General features: G+C 35.8%; 1 protein-coding gene across 6 annotated transcripts in view; it reads left to right on the top strand.

Moving 5' to 3' along the window:
- The window catches only part of CAMSAP2 (calmodulin regulated spectrin associated protein family member 2), a 90,421-nt gene that overhangs the window by 6,660 nt on the left and 62,525 nt on the right, over positions 1-21,236 (top strand). For all 6 annotated transcript variants that reach the window (XM_075038839.1, XM_075038845.1, XM_075038843.1 and 3 more), the window contains exon 2: positions 5,683-5,942. In XM_075038839.1, coding sequence (XP_074894940.1) covers positions 5,683-5,942 — 260 coding nt within the window. The remainder of the gene's footprint in view (positions 1-5,682; positions 5,943-21,236) is intronic.

Genomic DNA, 21,236 nt, shown 5'->3' with positions numbered 1-21,236 from the left:
TGTGAGTTACCGCTTCCTGTTGTGCTACTGAAGACAGAATTTTGGATGGGATAGACAATTAGTGTGACCCAGTAGAGCATTTCTTATGTGATTCTCAGTGTTCAAAAAATAACTGAAGTCTGGGTGGGCTATGAAGGTAGAGCCTGTGCATGCTTTTCCTTGTATGTTTTGCGGTTTTGGTTTTTGGTGTGCATGGTGTTGGGTTTTTGGGGTGGTGTTGGGCTTTTTTTTGTAATAAGGAATCCCTTATTAGTGCAGAACTGTTGTTAAAGCGGTGGATAGTGGTCTATTTTTGTGGCATCTAGAGGCAGGAGGGTAGGGTCTGTTTATTTGTAGTACTTCTGTGATGGTAGATTCAAGAATCTCTCAAGTTCAGTTTAGTTAGGTGCACAAAGTTAAGAATTGTGATACTGAAATTCAGTCTGCCATAAATTTATAGAGGTTGACTTTTTAGATACTTGCCCCTAGGCAAAAGTACACCTACTGCCTGCTAGCCCAGAGCAATGTAAGTAGCAGACCGATTCAACAAACCAAAAAGTACAAATTCTTTTTTAATATCAACTGTCGGATTTTGTTTTCTGCTTCCTCATTAAAAATCTTGTTTCATGATTTTTCTTTTTTTTGGTAGCAGCAGTTTGATCCATGGATTACTAACCTGCTGTGAATCTTAGAACCGGAGTACTCATCAGAGCCCTTGAAGGTGTCTACAAAATAAAAGAGCAAGTTGAAATGTCTCCCTCCTCTACTGAGGCAACTACCAAAATTCATCAAAAGCAAAATAATGTAAATTACGCTTCTCTGACCTGTTCTTAGTGCTCTGACTCCTGACTTCCATGCAGCCTCTGTTCTCTTGTGCCCAAATGGCAAACGTGGCACCAGAATCCTTGTTGCAAGTGGGAGTCTGAATGAAGTAACTTAACACTGTTACTTTATGACAAAGGCATACCTTTGCTGTCCTGCAGAAAACTGTCAAGTAACTGAGTCCATTAAGATTTGGCATAAATTCATCTACTGGTTTGCACTAGGAAGTGGTTAAAGGTATTAGTTAGAATTTTCATGAAATAATTCTGTATTAAATCTCGAAGTCTTCTACAAATAGGTTTTTTCTTAACATCTTTGTTGATTGATGTCAGTAACCTGTAGAGATGGAAGTTTTCTAGGCTGAGGCTTATTGTGGTCCTGTGGCTCCCAAGAATGATGTGTATTTTAATTAGCTCATGGTGAAATATTTTAACTTGTTAATGTCATCCTCAGGAATAAAAAAAAGAAAAGACTTTGTTGACAAGGACTTCTAAGATTTTTAGACTTCCTTAATGCAAACATTTGTAAACCTGGAATTATTCACTCTTATAAACTTGAAAAACTCAATGGTTATGTAACTCAAAGGATTGTAGTCATCTGTGTAAAAGTCTGGAAACTTTACAACAGACCAGTTTGTTTTTAAAGAAAGTGTAAACTTTCTACATTAATACAAATATTTTTTTCCAAAGGAGTAATTCATATTATCCTCCCAAGGAGTAATTCAGACTTACCTGAGCAGAGAGTTTTGTTTATAAAACAGCTTTTAAAGGTAAATTCAGAGATGGTAGCCATGAATTAATTTTAGATGATTCCTTCCCTTTAAAATGGTCTGTTTAAATGGAAGGTTAAATTACAATTCTATCTCATGGTGGGGAGAAATAATAATCCCTTGTTTGCTTTAAAGCTTAGAATAAGTCCTTTTTTTTTTCCATCTCCTGTCCCCTCCTCAAGAGAGTATCTGCAGGACTTTTGAGTCCATTATAAGTTATGGGAAAATTAACTGAAGATATGTTGAATACTGTTTTAAATTTAAGAATCAGGCTAACTTTACGTTATTGTTTTGGGCTAATGTGGTATTTCCTTTTTGTTCTTTTCCCTGTGTCTTGAACTTGTACAGTAGCTTCATTTATTCTCTTCACAGTTCAATATTTACAAAATCCAAAATGTCAAACTCTTTGGTTTGTTTTTTTTTTAACCCATACCAAGAAAATATTTCCAAAATTGAAACCTGTGTTCCTGTTGACAGTTTTAGGGAAAAAATAGGGTGAAGGCAGTCTCTGGAGATCATCTAGTGTAACCTCCTGTTCCAAGAAGAGCTAGCTTCAAAGTTAGGAGAGGTTTCTCAGGGCTTTGTCCACTCAGGTTTTGACAGTCCCTGTGAATGGTGGTTTCGCAGCTGAGTCCTCATGCAACCTGTGCTTGTGCTCTGCTGCTTTTGCTGTGAAGAATTTTTTTACTTGTCCAGTTGAAATTTCCCTTGCGGCAGCTTGTGTACAAGTCTGTGTTTCTGAAACCTGCCCGTTGGGTGCTGAAAGACTGCAGTTAGATCCTCCCACCACCTCTCCAGCAGAAATACACCCAGTTCCTTTGGTCTCATCCATATTACATGTGCTCAACTCCCAGAACTCAGTGTCCCGGCTATATCTCTCTAACATAATTGCTGTACTTTGCCACAAATTTCAAGGTCAAATGGTACTTTACGGCAGTATGCGCAACAGGGTATTTTTTTAAAAACTGTTCATTTACTTTGGAGTTTAATCTTGAAAGACTCTTGTCAGATGGGCAAAGGAAAGGGACTGGTGAAATGCACGTATTGGGAATTAGTGTTAAGATTCTTCTCTAACAGAGCTGTTTAACGAATCTCCAGTCCTGCCAGAATTGTTAATAAAGGCTTTTGACCCTGTTGGTTGGTCTGGTAATCTGCTGAGAACTGGATGTAGCCTTGAAATTCCTTTCCACAAGACTACAGAGGCAAAGCATGCCAATTCTGGAAGGGCTGTTACTTTGAGATCAGTAACAGGAAGAGTTTCCTCTATATAGCTGCTGTCTCTTTTTTTTTTTTTTTTTTTTTGTAACTATAACAAAAATGAGAACACAGTTTGAGTCTTCTATCAAGATCTATTCTGATATCAAACAGTTTGGTCCATGTTATAAATGGGGAAAAGTGCTTGTGTTTCTGTGCGAAGGGAGCTCTCATGAGAATTTTTGTGAAGACTTCTGATCTTGTTGCAGCAGGGGTTTCTTATTTGTATGCTTTCACATGTTTTGCTTTTATAAATTCAGAATAAGTCTGTAGTCACAGTTACTCTTTGTTGCCCCTTGTTTCTGTATTCTATTTCTCTAATAAATTTCTCTTCCAGTTTTATTTTTATGATCACCAATAAGTTTCTATTCCAGATTTATTTTTGTGAACACCAATGAAGTAAAAGAAATGGCATACATCTCATTTTGTCTCTTGCTGTATTTTTCAGGAGCAGAAGTATCATTTATAAATAATTCTTTGGTAGTTATTGTCTTGATTTTTTTTTTATAAGTGTATTGAGGTTTTTTTGTTACTAAATGCCAGTAGTGGATATTATGCTTTCATAATAAATGTGTTTATTGCCTCTTACCTTGTCACTTTAGGGTCTGTTTCGGTGATACGGAAGATCAGAAATTAGTCATTAATAGGTGGTGGGTTTGTTATCTCCTGTCTTTGGATTTCTCTTCTGGCTCAAATTTTCAGACTTGAAACCTGTCATTGTCTTCAGTGCCTTCATCTGATTTCCCATGTGATTCAAAAAGGGGTGTGTGGTTTTTTCAAAAAAGGCAAAATCTGCTGCCTGTGCATTGTGAGATATTTACAAAAAATGTTTTCTAATGCTCTCTAGCATGAGGAAATAGCACGAAGATGCTTTAAAGTTGGCATTTGGAATTATAAAGGATGAAGTCATGATGAGGATTGAGCTCTTGATACTGAAGTGGAGATGGATCATGAGGGACTTGAGAAATAATGAGCTTAATATTTAAACAGTGTATGGACAAACAGGGAAAAGAAAGGACAGGTAGAATTGAGATAGATGGAAATAGTACCTAGGGAAGTGGGTGCCTAACAGCTCATAGAGTTCCTTAATTATAAGTGCCTTTTGTAGTATTGGGTGACTATAGGTCCTACAGTCAGTGAGGCTGGGAAGCAGCAAGAGAAGAGTGCAGTATCATTGCCTGACACTGGTAGATTTTTTATTAATAATTTTATTATCTTTTTAAAAAGTAATTATGTTAGGTATTAGGCTTGTATTTTTGAAGGGTAGAGTAGTTTTGCTGACACTGTATTTTCATCTTTATTCTAAAGCACAGCTGTCAGCTTTCTAGCTGAAATTAGGGTCCTGGTTTAAGCAAACTTATACACTATACCTCTCTTCCCCTTGATATTCTGAATTTGCAAGTAAGAAGCGATATCTTATCCTTTTTTACCATCCTTACAACATCTTTAAAAGTATGTGTTAATATTTCTTTCCTTTTTTTGCACTTTATAATGCGTACCTTCTCCTTCTATGGCTAGAAGGCAGGTAGCTCTTCTTCCAAAGCCCATAATGAAAGCACATGAACTGCTGTAGAATATATATATGAGGAAGAAGATCATCTGTCATTGTCTTGTGATGGCATGTTTTGTTTTTTCTCTCTCTCCTGCTCCACCCTTATTGGGCTGTTTACTCCACCCTCTGCTTCAAACCTTGTCTGTTTAGCCATTTATCCAGCTGAAGGCAAAGGGGATAGACACCTGGAGTTGCATCACTTTTTTCCTACGCATTTTTTTCCTTTTAGTAATTAAATAGGCTTTTCCATTTGGGCTCAGGAAAAGTCACATGCTCTTTATCCTATAAATGCTGTTGGCTTAACTGATTTTACAACAATAGAGAGTGAAATTCTTACACGTGGAAAATGGAGCATCTTGCAGTGTGTATGCCTAGAAATGTGAAGACTGAAATAATTTCTAAGTTATTTTCCATTTCACTAGTGATTTAATTTCATTTGATCTAGTACTATATTTAATTTATAACCATTACTTTTGTGGTAGACAATTATAAATATAGTCTGCCTGTATTGTGTTTTGTAAAGTATTTGGAAAAACTGTTAGATTGTCTTGAAATGCTAATTTTGCAGTTAAAAGCTCAGCATAAACTTGACAGAATCTTGCATAGCTTTCTGTGGGTGCTAGGCCAGTTCATTGAAAAAGGAGGAAGCCACAATTGTAAAGGAACTCAGTAACACGGATAGGCAAATAAGAATTCAGTATTTTTTCAGAAGGAAATTGATAATATTTTTTCCCTCTTTTTACGTTTTTTTTTAATTCCAGTAAAACATCTATGTATTTACACTTAACTGCTAGATTGTCATCATTCTATGATGCATGACCTTTGAAATGGATCGTTTAGTAATCAAATTTCTCTTGCACATATGAAACTTAGAAGGCTACTGAGTAGTTGTTTTCCTTTTTGTCTGGAATTATTCTGTGCTAAAATAATAATGTTCCATTTCCATTTTATTATTGTAATAGAGACAGGATTTTTGTTTAAATGGGTTTTGTTCTGCCTTTATATATCTGACCTATATAATGTTATGCCAAAGGAAATGAGAATGTTTGGGCATGTATTTGGAGAAGCCAAGAAATTTTAAATTAATGATGCTGTAAACTGCAGGTTGGCCTTCTGGTGTGGCCTCAAGTTTCTATTTATAGTTCAAATGTTACCTTTGTATGCAATTTTCACCAGTGTTTTATATCATGATGACTGGTAAAGACTCTATGCTTTAACATAATTTTGAGTTCATACATATAAAAAACCCTAATACTGTATCTATCTTTTCTGATACTGACTAATGCTTTTTTTTTTGTCTTTGTAGACAATGTTCCAGAAGAACTACGAGAACCATTTTATACAGACCAGTATGACCAGGAGCACATTAAACCACCTGTTGTTAACTTGTTGCTGTCTGCAGAACTCTACTGTCGTGCTGGGAGCCTTATTCTCAAGAGTGATGCTGCAAAACCACTTCTAGGTCATGATGCTGTTATACAAGCCCTGGCACAAAAAGGCCTTTATGTCACTGACCAGGAGAAGTTGGTGACTGAACGAGATCTTCACAAAAAACCAATTCAGATGGTGAGTGTTTAAAGCTTGTGTGTTACGTTTCTTCTGTGTACTCCCAATAGCTACATATCTGTCTTTTAACATGCATCATTATGTTTGAAGTATTTTTCTCAAGAGTTCAATGTGTTTCATTACTGGGAGCCTTATGATTGTTTTGGCTTGGTTTTTTTGTGTCCTCATAGCAGTCAGTGCAGGTGTATTTCCTCTGTACTAATGCTTGAAAACACCTATCATTCTACTTAGTTCAAGGGTTGCATTTGTAAATATATCAGTGACAATATGATCACTTTGATTTCAGTTTTACAACACTGACTGTCAGTGAATATTTCTGTGTTGGAAAAATGGTTTGAAAATAGTTGGGGGGGGGGTGGTTCCCCTCCTTATGGAAAACTTTGGTTAAAAGCTTTAAATAAAAAAAAAAAAGTTTTGACATAGGTAATTCAACCTAATGACATTCAATAGTCACCAGTTGTATTAGCTCAATGTAAAACATACAACAATGCTATATTCTTTCATGGAGGCTTTTAATAATACGTCTTTGCTTTCTACAACTGCTAATTAAAACATTAGTTCAACAGCTGAATGATTCTTTTACTAAGCTCCTAAGTAATGGATTTTCTTCCCTGTCTGAAGCTGAGTTTAAAAAAAAAAAAAAAAAAAAATCTGTAAAAAGGATGGCTACATATGGTTGTTTATAAAATGACAGTATGATGGAATAAGATTCAACTATATTTTAAGTGATTTAAAACTATTTTCACCTTTTTATTGATTAATATTTGGTATAGAAAATAAATTAGGTAAACATGAAGTATGACACTACAAAGGTTGAGCTGACAAATTCCTTCTAATACAGAACTTAGGCTTGCTCATTTGAAATCACGAGCAAATTTTATTGTGGTATCAGTGGAACTACTGTTGCTACTGTACGCGGAAGTATTTGTGGCACAATCTGGTCTTTTCAGATTAGAATATGTTGGACACGAGGAATAAATAAAATGTCTAATAGAGAAAAGACTTCTATAAATTTTATGTCATCCGTTAGCTGAATCTACACTTTGCAGTCTAGTTTTTCCAGGGTCTTTTTTGTTTGAATTTACCCTCTGGAGTTGGCTGACTGTTCTATTTTAAGTCCTTTGATACTTTCATGATCAGTGACCTGAAGCTGCTGCTAGAACAGAGGTGTGTGAAAATTAATACAGCTATGTTTTTATTGTCAGCTTATTAGCAACTTGTGTTTGCTAACATGTAAGAAGACTAACAAGTATTTGGCAGAATATGACGAGAGAGTCTCTCTTATTTGATCAGTTGGTATCAAGTGATAAGTTGCAGAGGCTTTACAGGTGCAACATGAAAGCTACTAATTAGTAATTAATTATTGATTCCATACAGTATTGCAAAGAAGTATTAGGCCTCTTAGTTTGCACAAATGTTTTTTAGAAGTGGTGGGAGTCAGTTACTGTGATATAAACACCGGATTCTTTAAATCCACTTTGTTTTTATTGTTTATTTGAAAATTCTTTTCTGCTCATAGAGTGCCTAAGGTCAGAAGATAAAAATATTTCAACAATAGTAATAAAACTAGTCAAGACACTTTTTCCTTTTGATTAAACTGTGATTAGTGAATGCAGATAACTTGAAATCTTGCTAGTCTCTTTTTTTGATCTTGATATCCTTTTTAAAAAGCAGAGCTCAGCAAAGTACAAACTTCCTGACCATGTTTTTACAGAACTTAATTCCATTCTTGTCTCTGAAGGAAGATAAGGTTGCTGGTTTGCATTTATGAGCCTATGGTTTTCTCATTTGATTTTTCTCATTTGATCCCTTTCTACAGTAGTTGTAAGAGGCATCTGTTTTCATAGTCGCCAGTAGAGAAAATGTGTCAGTATTCTCTAATTAGGTTTGCTGATCTTTAATTCAATAATTAATGTTGCTTAAAATGCATTTGAGTAGCAATTTTGTATTTCCCCTGTGCTTGAGTGGGTGTTTGTGTCTTTCTTTCTTGTGTTGTTTAGGTATAGTCCAGCAAACAGTTATTCAAGCATCAGTGTCATGATAGACATCCCCAGATTCCTACTCTGCCCAGGTCAGTTGTCCACCCTCCAGGATCAGCAACAGATGAGTGTACTGATGTTGAGTTAGGTCACAAGCAGTGGGACTGCGACAATGAGAGGGAACACCGGAGTGGAAACACAATCGGCTTGGGCAGAACGGCAGCCATGTCTAAACCAGTTGCTAAAAAAGAAACGGCCGTGAAACTGTAGTCTTAATACTAATATTCTGAGCCCAAGAGTTTCAATTTGTCATGCCATGCTCACATCCCTGTGCAAGTTCCTAGCAGCAACACTACATTTTAATTGGGAAATCTCAACCTTTTTTCTTATTATACAATTAGCAAAGCTGGCAGAGAACTCCAAATCTGGCTGTTGCGGTATTGACAATCTTAAAATCCCCTTGATGTCTTCCCATACCTTTTCCTAGTGTGCCATATGTCACAGTTTCTACAAGTCTTACACAGTAAGATGTATATCCTGTTTCAGAGCTTGGAATGATTTTTTCTTTTTCAATTATGTAGAACAGAAAATTTGCATGGGTAATTAACTCATACGTTCTAGTAGACCAGATTGTATTAAACCTATGTTCAATGTAATTTTGAGCAATTTAATAGAAAATAGTATTGTAGTCTTTCTCTTTGCTAGCCTGTCTTCCCCATGAATAGGGGAAAGATGCTGGTGTTTGTTAGAGGACATTTGTTGTTATCTGTTCAGATGTACTGCATTTCTATAGCTGAAAAGGGGTGAGTTATAAAATGAAACTATGGAAAGAGATATGAGTATGGAATGTTTTCATTTTACTTGTGCTTTACAATGTATGTAGCTGCAGTCAACAGACTTGGAATTCCTTGTAGTGTGTTTGTAGCAGTGATGGCTGTGGTGATTAATTGTTGATTTACTTCATGTATGCCTACCTACTAAAGCAGGCATGTCAAATTTTGTCCTTCTCTGTTGCTTAGATAGTGATAACTGAACCTTTTTCTAGGAAGTACCTTATATATTGAAGTCTTTGGAAAGTCTAGGAAATGGATGTGTTTGTGCACTGGGGTCAGGGTAGATGGTAGTTTCCTTGTTAGTCATGACTGACTTGGCTGCAGTAGTATCTAATTTGAGAAGCTGCAAGTTATTGTGTTTGTGTGTGTATATCTGTATATATATACATCAGTGTATGTATATATAAAAATTAGTTTCTTTCAGTGGAATGGGATTAGGAAAGAGGCAGTTAAGAAATCAACACACAGGAACAAAGGCTTCTGTTAAAACCTAATATCTGTAGGGGTAGGGGAGTCCATGTGGAGTCTGGTTTGGTTTAGGCTTTCTTATGTTTGTTTTGTTCACATGTCTTAATATTTGTTTTCCTGGTAAAATTGAAAGCTGTGTCATTCTTTAGGCTTGTTCTGATTTAAAAACTTGTAACTGAAACTGTTCCTGAGAGACTGTATCTTGCGATAACACTAGAACTATTCAGTGGTACCTCTATTTCTGTTCTTCATATATTGCAAGCTATTAAAATTTAAATCTGTGTTTATTTTTGTTAAATCTTCTTATTTGATAGGATCATCCTGTTGCCTTTATTTTTGGTAGGGGAGCAAAAGAACCGAATATGATGTTATTACTCTCCAGGTTGAAGTTCATATGGCCTTGGCACTGCTACATTAGACTTTAAACAGTGCAGAAATAGTCTAGAGCTTGGAATTGAAACAGTGTTAAACCAAGAACCAGAGTATTTTTCTCCTGCAAATTATACTTCAGGTCAGGAGTACAAAAGGAATTACCTGATGCTTAAGAAGTTTCTGAAAGCTAAGTTGCAAAATATGAGCAAAGCTACTTATTTCAGTTGGCAAGTTCCAATTGCATTAAAAAAAATAAAAATCTGTCTTAAGCAGGCACTTCCATATGGAAATCATATGGGAGATTTTGACAGTCTATAGAAATCAGAAATAGCTTAAGAATTCAGCATGGTTCTGATAGTTATGCAGTAATCTTGTTTTAATGCTTCCACAGATAATATGCATAGATCACTGTTGAAGTCAAGATTATTAACTTTTATATTTCCGTGTTGATTTATCTCTTTAAAATGTTCTATTTATTTCATGAGCCAAACTGACTTAAACCTTCAAATGTCAGGTACGCAAGAGGAAGGCAGTTTGGATTTTTTCATATTTTTTCCTCATATATGTATTTGATCTCCTTATGTTTAAGAACCATATATATCTGTTCTTGCAGGATGAACCAGAAGAGACTTTTACACAAGTTTCTGCATCATGCCAATAATTTTATATCAACAGAATAATGTATTTGACAAGCCCAGTACTTTTATGAGAATTCTGATATTTAACCAGGCTGGCCATTTTGTATTCATATGCTGGTGATCTCTTTCAATTTGCCTCAAGTGGAGGGAAGAATAAACAGATTCAGTGAGTAATTAAGAAATGCTTTCCTTCCCCCAAGTCCCTGCAATGCACTTCTGCCATGTGGGGAAAGGAATAAAGAATCAGCATCTTAGTTCTCTGCTGCCAGATACTCTGCAGGGAAACTGAAGTTGCATAATTACCCAGACTGTGGACTTACGTATTGCCCAGTCTCTGTCCCTAATGTGGCAGGGCCAAAACCAACTAAATTTTAAGTTTGAGGGGTAATAATATCTGATCTTGAATACCTGTTTAAAACCAATGTGTGTTGGGGGTATACAGATACAGTAATGTTAGACTATTAGCAGATTTGTACCAAAAATCTATTTTTCCACCTTTATTGTTGTATGTTGATAGAGCATTTTCATCTGACTTACAAAAAAGGTTAATATCTTGCATGGTTTCTGAATAAAAAAAAAGGGGGGGGGGGCATTTTTAGATACTTAGTTCTTAAATAAAATTTAGCTATTAGAAAAAGGTTAGTGAATGCCCTGTATATAAATACTATCTCCAGGAAAATATGCCATACTTACAAATATTTCTTTGTATCATCTTCTCAATATGGGAAAATATAGAAGCTGTACTAAGCATAATGCAATCAAGAAGTGTAACTTTTGTTAAAATTTGAACAGTAATTTGGAAAAATACTGTTGCAGAAAAACGTCAAGCAGCTACCTTAAAATTACACCCATGTATAATTATTTTTGAAAAGTGCTATCATTAATCAAGAAACTCTTAAATCCTCCATACAATTCCACAATTGTTATCCAAGATGCAAAGGGAATGAGAGGCTCCAGCAAAACCCCAGCAACAAGTCCATAATAGCTGGTAGGATTAAAAATTGTTACATCACTAATTTCAAGACATGATTTGTGTGTATGGGTTTTTAATATAAAAAGTAGTGTGCTGTCATCCAAATTGTTTATCCACTTAGCTGCAAATTACCTTCTTCCTTGAAAATGTCTTCTGTGAGGAAGTCTGGCAATAATTCTCTCTGTAGCAGTTTGTGAATCAGGGCTATAACTGAGGTATAATTAGGTGTGCCTATATTAGCTTTTTAATAGTGATCAGAAGTGCACATTTGAGGCAAATCTCCATGTTTCTCCCAGTTACTGCGCTTCTGGTTTGCATTGTGGAGTCATCTCAGGGAGCACAAACTCAATTTCTTTCAGCAGCTAAACTGGAAGATGGATTCTAGGATTGTACCTGTGGTAGCCCACTTGCCAAGGGGCACTCATTTCACAGGACTAGAGTAGAGCTGATTGAAGTAAATACTCTGAGAAGGGAGTAGAGGTGATTTCTGGGACCTTTGCACCAGTTTTGCTTTTCTGTTTTGCAGTACTAGTTGCAAAGTTAGTCATAGCCAATGAAACTTACGTAGAAGGAAGGGGGATTGCTAGTGCTGGTTTTGTACCCATAGCCAGAATCTAGATCTCTTTCTGGATAACACAGCACAGAAGAAGTGGTTAACTCATCCTGCAGTCCAGATTTTTGGTCTCTCTGATGAACTGCATCCATTTGAAATGACAGTCCCTCTCATCAGCAGAGTATTTCTCCTTGACAAAGGACTCCAGCAGCTCACCCAGTTAGCTTGCAGCTACATGCTCCAGCCTCTGCATTTTCATGCTGTAGGATTCCTTTAACTCTGTAAAGCAACAAAAAGTGTACTAAACACTTCATAGAACAAAGAAATAAGATGTGGTTTCTGCCTTGAAGAATTTTTTTTCTGGTTTTAGGCATGATGTAACAAGTTTCCATTCCTATGCTATTGTGAATTACTTGTTAGATGAAGACATGTAAAAAGAATTTGCAGATACTTGACTTGAGCCAATAGATACCATAATTTGTTAGTTAAAACACTAGATTCTAATATTAACTGACTTCTGACATTTAAGCATCTTGCATAGTAGTATGTTTCACAGAAGACTAAAATAATAAGCAAATATAGTCATGAAACAGAACCTGAATTTAGTCTAATGTGCCACATAAAACCAGTCAGCTGTGGTTTTGGGCTGGGATAATGTAATCTTTAGATGTTCTATATTTTTTGCTCCATTTCTAGACTCATCTCTTCACACGCGTTCCTTGTAAGGTTCTCATTTGCTTGAAAACAATGATCCAGTATTTTTGCTGGTCTTGCTGCGTCAGATACACCATCACACACTAGTCGACATTGCACAAATGTCTGTATGACATAGTAAAGCAATGTGGGTAGCAAGCTCCCTCAAGCACAAGGTGCCAGTTTGTGCTTTGGTCTTTATAACTGCTATAACTCTTCATAAAGTTTATTCTGCTCTTACCATTTTAACTTATAACTTAGTGTCCTGTTAGCTTTTTTCATGCAGCTTATGTTGACTCATAGCCTGGGGATTTTGTTTTGCCTGCTGTTTGTTTTTAATTATGTTTGTCCTGTATGTAGAAAATGCTTTTTTTCTGTGTCATGTAAATAGCAGCAGTGACTTAGGATGTGTTCTACAGTATGTTTGTCTAAAATTTAGCATGCATAAAACAAATACAGGTTATCGGTGTGAGTCATACTAGGGTTTTATTTCTGTAATTTTCTGGGACTAAAGAGTGTGCTAAGCCTGCTCCTTTTCTGAAACTGAAGTCTATGACTGATTATCTGTTACTAGTGCCATTCTTTTGCACTGTAAACGATTAGCCTGGCTGCAGTCAAATTGAGTCACTTCTGTGTTTCTCCAAGCCAGTCGAAAGAAACTGCAGATGAAATTAAAGTACATAATTAAATTGTTCTATGCGTACTTTTTTTCATATGTGTGTTAGCCTACAAATAGATGAAAAAAAAAATTGCTGTAAAGGACCATAATTTATTAGAAAGATCTCTTGTGGGAGAAAATAGACATTAATTCTCAGAGCATCAGTTTTGAAATCTGTTTAACAAGGACTGTCTGCAAATAAAGGTAGGAATTAACTCCAAAAGGTAATGTAGATACCTGTATCAGAAATCTGTGGAAGACATAGTTAACCACAAAGTCTTCTGCAACATCCTTTGGGTTTTCATGGAATGCTGTCTGCTCAACTAGTGTACCAAGTGTGGCAACTTATGTGGAAGGTAGCACAGCTGCTGCCACCAAAGTAATGTCTGTAAAGAATACAAAGTAGGGATTCTTTGCTGGTCCTTTCCAGCAACTCTAGTGCTAAAAAACTGATACCATCCACTTGCTTTTATGTTTGCAACTCTCCCCACAGAATAAAACTGAAAGCCTTCTATATCTTTCTAGCTTTAATTTTCATTTTTGTGAATTTTTTTCTTCCTGCATCCTTAATTTCAGTACTAAAATCTATGTAGGATTTTAGCCTTATTCAGTGTTCCAGCTATGTAGCTGGCATTTCAAATTTGTATCACTAAGAATCCTTGCATGGAAAAGAACAAAATCTTATTGTTCTTTTTAACAGCTCTTGCAGGATTCATTTCAGTTGTGCAGAGCTATTGAATAGACTGTGCTGCCTGTATTGCATGGCAAGCGTGTTCTCAGAACCACCGTAAAATCCCTGATCTATACAGAACTGGCCTTACATTTGCATTTGCCAGATGAACGTATTAGGCAATGTTCTGAAATAGCAGCATATTCTCTCATGTTTATTTTAATGTAAAATTGTGGCAATTACATTTAATCTTTTACTAAAATGAGAAGAGAATATTGCAGCACATCTTCCAATTGAGATATATAATATACTAAATAAACCAAACTGATGCTGTTGGAATGATGACAGAAAATTAAGTGAATGTGTACCTTGAGAAGGTAGTACCTCCCAAAGTCAAGTCTCATACCTTTCATGAGAAAATAAAGCAGTGCATCATTATTGACTGTTGTCCATCTTGTTTTCTTCCTTGCTAATTAGGAAACACAGGGTATTGTGAGGGCTAAAAAAAAGTTGGTATTCTTCTGCCTTGACCAAGGCTACAGTTTTTGAACCAAAGAGCTTCTGATTGTATTATGTCTTCCTTCTTATGCTGCTGTTAACCTAGGGGGGGAAAGAAAAAGGAGGTGGTGATGGTGGTTAAATTACAATAAAAAAACAAACAAAACAAAAAAAAACCCTGAAAAACAGAGGAAAAAAAACCACTCCTGAAGCCCAACAAGGAAAAACAGTTTAAAGGAGGTGTAAGTTATGAAAGAAAGATGGTATGAATTCAAGTCAATGAAGAATGCCAGATACCATGTAGAAAATGCTTTCTAAAGACATCAGGAAGTATTTTCATTAACCTTGAAAGAAATACTATTTGCTAAACAGAGTTTAAGAACATTTTCTTCCTTTTTCAACAGCACTGTTAAGTAGTGTGGTTCAGCTTTTGGCTGTTGGTTTGCTGCTCTGAACTTCCTTTGTATCTCTTTAAATATGTGAAAAGGTTAAAATAAATGTTTAGGGATGGTCTTACTTCTGCTAGGTTAAGTATATCTTGGAGTACAGTAACTAAGCCATCTAGAAAAAGAAGAATCTATGAATTATTTTAAAGACTACCTAGAAGGTATTCCTTTATCCATTAGTTTATTTAAATTATGCTAAGAGAAATCTTTCTTAATAGCCTTCTGCTGGATAGGGGAAAGCTAAAAATCTTGCATGGTTGTAGCAGGCAGTTACTTGGTTAAGAGTGCTGCTTTCTTCCTATTATGGAAAACAGTGAGCTGCTTTTAGCAGGAGGTGTGGGTCTGTCATGTAAACATAAGGAGAGCCTCACTACTAGCTCTGTGTAGTACATACACACAGCAACAAGGGAACAAAACCACACTGACTGTTGAAGGAATACAGTTTGTACTCCCCATAATGCAGCAGCTGCTTGCTCCAGTATAGTACAGAAGAATACTGCTAATCTGCATTTGTTAATCTGCACACATAATCCTGGCAAACTGCTTCCATTTATCAGCAAAGACCACACTCTGTCATCACAGCAGATGTATCATAACATTAAAATCTTGGTTCTTACAAACTCAGTGGAATTTAACATTATGGGGTTGTGTTTTTTCCTGAAGTTTGAGGAACAAAGTGTAGTAAGGTCTCCATAGTATGTCTAGTCTTTTTGTTTGATACTTAGGGAAATGCAGTAAATAGCAGTGCATTTCGGTCATTTGTATGAACTGGTAGGTTTTCTATGAACTATTAGGTTTATATGAACTACTAGGAAACTTTATTACCTTGCAGAAATGTATCTCCAAATTACCCAAAGCAAAATCCAATAGAATTGGTCCTATGTAAATAAAATACATTAAGACTTGTATTAAAACATTATCTGGCAACTTGTTAAAGTATTTAAGTTATAAATTGACTGTAATAGTGCTTGTTAACAAATTGGCTGTCTGCTGTAAATGTGGAAGATTTTTAGCTTTCCCCCATCCATCAGAAGGTCATTAGGAAGGGTATCTCAGTACAATATATTTCTTTGCCTTCCCAAACCATGAATCTGAGACCAGTGATAAATAGCAAAGTCTACATCAGAAAAGTCCTACAACTTAACAATTTTTAGAAAATTGGAAGAATCTATATTTATCACAATTTATATAATCATCTAGCAGAAGCTAGAGATCCAAAGCAGTCAGTTGCCAAGACTGATGACATTTCTCAAAAGCTGAAATGGCAAGAGCTCTTCATAAGCTTTAAGTTGGATGTTTGGAACACAATTTACAACACCTAGCAGTCAATATTTATGAAATAAGTATATACAATGTGAAGTGTTTGTAGAAATTTTTTTAACTGTTTGGTTTGTTAAAGAAGTGGCATGTTAAAAATTTTTGAGCTTTAAAATAAGAAAAATTACAAGAAAAGCAGAGTGAATATGTATATACGGGGTAAGCATGTGACAGTGGATCAGATTAATTTTACATGACATAATTATTAAATGTATATAGTATGTAATATGAAATCTCATTATATAGGGATACTTAATGTTTCTTAAATACGAAATTGTCCCTGTTATATTAGGAAAGGATACTAATATATTTTGAAGTAAATTGCACAGTGGCATTTAGGCAACAAAACTACTGGAGTAGGTACCTATTAATTGCTGTTGAAAATGCAACCTGTATTATCAACAGCATTTGTTGAGAGGTTTAGTTACAGAAGTTGTACCACCTTACCTCTTTTTTATTGACACTGGCCTGCTGACTTAGAATTTATAAATTAATCTTTGGGGTGTGGGGCCAATGGGGACTTTATTTTGGCATGTCAGAAGAACCCTACCATCTGAAAGTCTCACTTTTCTTAAATGTCGTCTGAAATCTTTTCTGCAGTATCAGCCCCTTATTTTGTCCTGTATCTACTATGAACATGAAGAACAGTTTATTCCCTTCCTTTTTGTAGCAGTCTTTTATGTGTGGACAGGTAGTGTCTCTTGCACTCTGTTTTTTAAACCTTATCTTCATTCCAAATGTCCTCCATTTAGTCCCAATCCTTCTAGACAGGTTGTGCTGAAAACTGGACCCAGGATTCTAAGTGGGACCTTGTCAAGGCTTGTAGGGCACAATGGGTACTGGTGCATTTTTTGCTAACTAGAGTCTGAAGTTGACACCCCCCTGTATGTCAGCTGCCTCTTGTGGCAGCATGACGTTCTTTGTATGCTTATGTTGAGGTGGTTATACTCTCTAACCTCAGATCATGTCTGCTGATCAGCAATTTACTGAAGTGTTCTCCACGCTGATGCAAAAGGTTAATACAGACTTTTGTCTACCATACTGAGATTATTTTGGAACCGAATATACCATATATTGGTGATATTGCTTTGGTGGAAAATACCCTGTGCTTGATTTCCCTTCTTAAGGGTATGCTGTGAAGGAATAAACATTTGTAAAGGCTTCCTGGTCGATTACATGAATTTTGTAAATCTGGGTGGTATGTTTCTGTGGTACTGTTTTGTGAAGGCAGCCAGCTTTTAAGGAGCTCAATTCACCTTTAAGCATTGTGTTACAGTAACACCTTTGATGCGGGGGGGGCGAAGTTAGTGAAATACAGTACTATGTGGGGTTACATCCAATACATAAAAGGAAAACCATGGAATGGACAACATGTTGAGGGAAAGAAGATCCAGTTCACAATTTTGAACAGGTTTTACTCCTTTTGTTGTTTTTTTTTTTTTTTTTTTTTTTTTTTACTTTCCCTTACCCCTCTTCTTAACTCCCCCATTCCCAAAAGCAAGACCAAACCTGTCTAATGATACTTAGAAGTTCCCTGGAAAGACATGCTTGTGTATGTGAAGTTTACAACAACAACAAAAAAAAATTAGAAGTGGTGTGACTACCCATAGAAAGACTGTAACTTAATGTAATTCAGTATATCATTTTGTCAGGGAAACCTCTTAACTTTTGTGTTGCTGATTTCTTTGTGGTAAAATGTATCTAATAGGTAGGTGCCTGCAAAGAATGAGATTATTCTAAGTCTTGCTTTTGGTTTTTCTTCAGCAACAGGAAGAAATACAGAGACAACTTAAGTGGTTGGGAAATAAAATAGTATGGTAATGATGGAGTTGATGAAGAAATATGTATAGACACTAGCAAAGAACTGCTAGAGAGAAGAAAAACCTGATGCTAAAAGTCCTATTCAATTAATTTACTTACTGAACTTGCTATCAGTTTTAGTATAGTAATTAGACAATAATGGCATCAGTCAAATTACTCCAGTGTCTTCTAAGGTGTTATGGTGTCTCTAGGAACTTTCCAGTACTTTTTTTTTTTTCTTCTTTACTGTTAGTTAGTATTGTGAATTGCATTTTCTCTAAGTCAGCACATGCCTGAAAATTCCTTTTTTTCCAGGTCAAAGCTTTGGGGAAAAAAACAATCCTGCTGAAGTACTATATACTTTCAACAAAAAAAAAAATTAAGATAATACCTATATGCCTCTAGGCATTGAGGGATAATTTATATGGTTTTGCCAGAACATGGAGAAACTGAGAACTCATGTAACAGGCTACATGTGGCTTGGTATTATTGGCTTGTACTGATTATGGGGGAGGGAGAAGGATAATACATCCTTGCTTGTTCTAACAAGATCTGATGTCTTAATGACTTAAACACAATTATGCTCTTATCGTGCATATGGCTGTAGTGTCAATTATTTTAGGTTCCTTTTCCCAAACAAATTTAAACCTTTACTTTACTAGAGAAGATAGTACCTTTCTGATTACTACAGCTTGCATTTCTTTCAGCGAAGGCAAGACCTTCCATTTTAATGTGGCTTATTTGATTGTCGTCTTACCCTCCCAAATTTAGAGGGAGAACTGATTGCTCTACTCTGATTCAGCTTCCTCCTTAGCCACCTTTCCCACAAATTTTGCATTCTCTTCAAACCTAATCAGTGATGAGTTTTTCTTCCAGGCTATTGGTAAAAATAGTAAGAGATGGTGAGCTAATAACTCATCCCTGTGGTGTTTCTTGGAAAATGTACCTATTCATTGCTGATTCTGTGCTCAGAGTTGTGTTTTCAGTTTAGTCGACCGCATTATAAATGAGTTTAATGTATCCAGCATTAAAAATTCTATTTAATCAGAATGTATTAGTATCGAGTTAGATGCCTTGCACTCATAATGACAGTCTTACACTTTTCAGTTAGATTTATAAGATAACTTTAAGAGGCTTATGTTATATAAGTTCATGTTTTAATTAGGATTATATTTTATTATCTTTTTTATAAATCCAGCTGCTTGTTGACTCTGAAATTATTTTGCATGAGATCAGAAGAAGGATGTGGGGCCTTTAAAATTGTTTGTACTGTCGGCTCACCCCTCCACCCCCCAAAAAAACCCAAACAAACAACAAACCCACAAACCATTGTTTCATTTCTTCTAGCCTTTTGGGATGTCCCCAGTGTTCTTAGAGTTACGGAGAGAATAGCTTAATATGTACAGAGAGCTCCTCTAAATCTTTTGTAATTTTTAAAATATATTTTTTCTTTATTTGCTCTAGACTCTGAGATGAAATGTCAGTTATGCATGAAATTGGCAGACTTGCAGATAATCCAAAGGCTATCAATAATTAATATACTTTTTAGAAGGCAGAACTTCAGTGAAAAAAGTGAAAGATACTAGTATCAGCTTGCAGGTCACCTTCTATACTCATAATAGATCGAGATGTTTCTCTGTAGGCCTTTATTTCTTATCCTTAAACACAATGAGTGTTCTCAGTCATAAAAGAAATGAGTTACTAGCTGTCTGTTTAGGGCTGAAACCTTGGACAGCAGCACAAAAGAATACCAGCACTCACTGTCATTTAAAGAGGTACTACATTCACTGGGGTGATAACTGCATGTCTCTCCTGCCAGTTATATCACTTTTTCTTGTATGAAGCTCTTGTTTCATCATTATTTTTAGATAATATTCATCTTAGCTACCATCTTGATGACTAAATTAAAGTTAAAATCATACAAGACTGTTTTCATATTTTAAAATACATTTTTTTACTGTATCATCCCTTTTGTTGTCTTATCCAAATTGTAGTTTTCTAGATTATTTTTTTTCTGCTAGTTATTTTATCTGGAAAAATACCATTCTTCCAGTATAACCACTGCCTAAATTTGCCTTTAAGTTTTTCTGAAGGCATACGCTACTGATTTCTTGTTCTTTGCATTGCTTCTGTACCTTTACCAACCCTTCTTTGAAAAGAATTTAAAATGTGATCTAAATTTCCAAGTTGAATCCTAGTCAAATGATATTTTGGTTTTGTCTTTTGTTCCATTTATGGATGGCCTATATCTATCTTGCACTGGGTATTTATTTTACAAATTCGTTCTTGTACAAGTTCTTACAAGCATATTGCAGATAGATGCTGGACTAGAGGAAAGCAAGCCAAATTCACTCCTTTACCAAAGGAAAGACTGAAGTGCAGACCAAATGGCTATGGACTCTGATGAGCTTCCTTCCTGAGCCAGCACATACTGAGAATAGTTCAAGAACACACTTAGGATGTAGGTCTGGGGGAAAAATGGGAGAGATAAGAGGGCTCAGGATGGGAACTAGATCTTTCGGGAGACTTAGAGTGATGGCTGGGTGGGAGAAGTGAAATTACTCCTGAAACCAGAGCACACAGTCCATCAATCCACAAAGCTTTGTTATCATAGAGCAACTTAAGTTCTTTTCCAGTTTGCTCCCTTTTGTTACCAAAAGATAACCAGAGCCAAGTACTTGGAGATGCTTCCTGAAAGTACTTCAGTTATATTACCTGAAGGGCATCATCAATCTGTGACAACCCCAATAAAGCAGAGACCTCCCGTTCGGTGTGTAGGCATGGTGTGACAAAACCTATTGCCAGGAATATCTTTTTCCAGAAGGATGATAAATTTTTTTCTCCCACGGCATAACTCCCACCTCTCCTCCTCTTTCTGCTTCTTGCAATGAATGGCATAAGTGTACATGGTACTTTACAGATTTAAAGTAATACATTGCTAATCTGTTGGCAGCTAGACATGCCATTATCTCTTACCTTATTGTCATGATTTCTGGGGGCAAAATAATGGATTTTGGTTAAAACAGGAAAATACTAAAGAAATTTATGGATTATAATAATTGAACTTTTAAAATGTATTACTTAATGTTAGATTATACATTAAACTGATAACTGGTACCAGTTACTTGTATTACACTAAGTTCAAATGGAATTCAGTGATAAATGTTTAAGCAAAAGTTAGCTTTAAGAAATAACAAGGTGAAAATCAAGTTCTGTGGTGCACAGCTCAGGGAAATGCCTTTCTTTGAAAAGCATTGGTTGCTGTGCACTATATGAGGGGGAGGAAACCTTTTTTTATTTTCTTTTTTTTTTTTTTTTTTTTTTTATTGGCAGAGTACAGGACCTACAGAACCAGAAAATTGCTTTTCTTTACAAATTTGGCAGTTAAGTATCTTC

This window comes from Buteo buteo, chromosome 10, assembly GCF_964188355.1.
Source record: "Buteo buteo chromosome 10, bButBut1.hap1.1, whole genome shotgun sequence".
Classification (NCBI taxonomy): Eukaryota; Metazoa; Chordata; class Aves; order Accipitriformes; family Accipitridae; genus Buteo; species Buteo buteo.
This window is presented reverse-complemented; position numbering and strand designations above follow the sequence as displayed.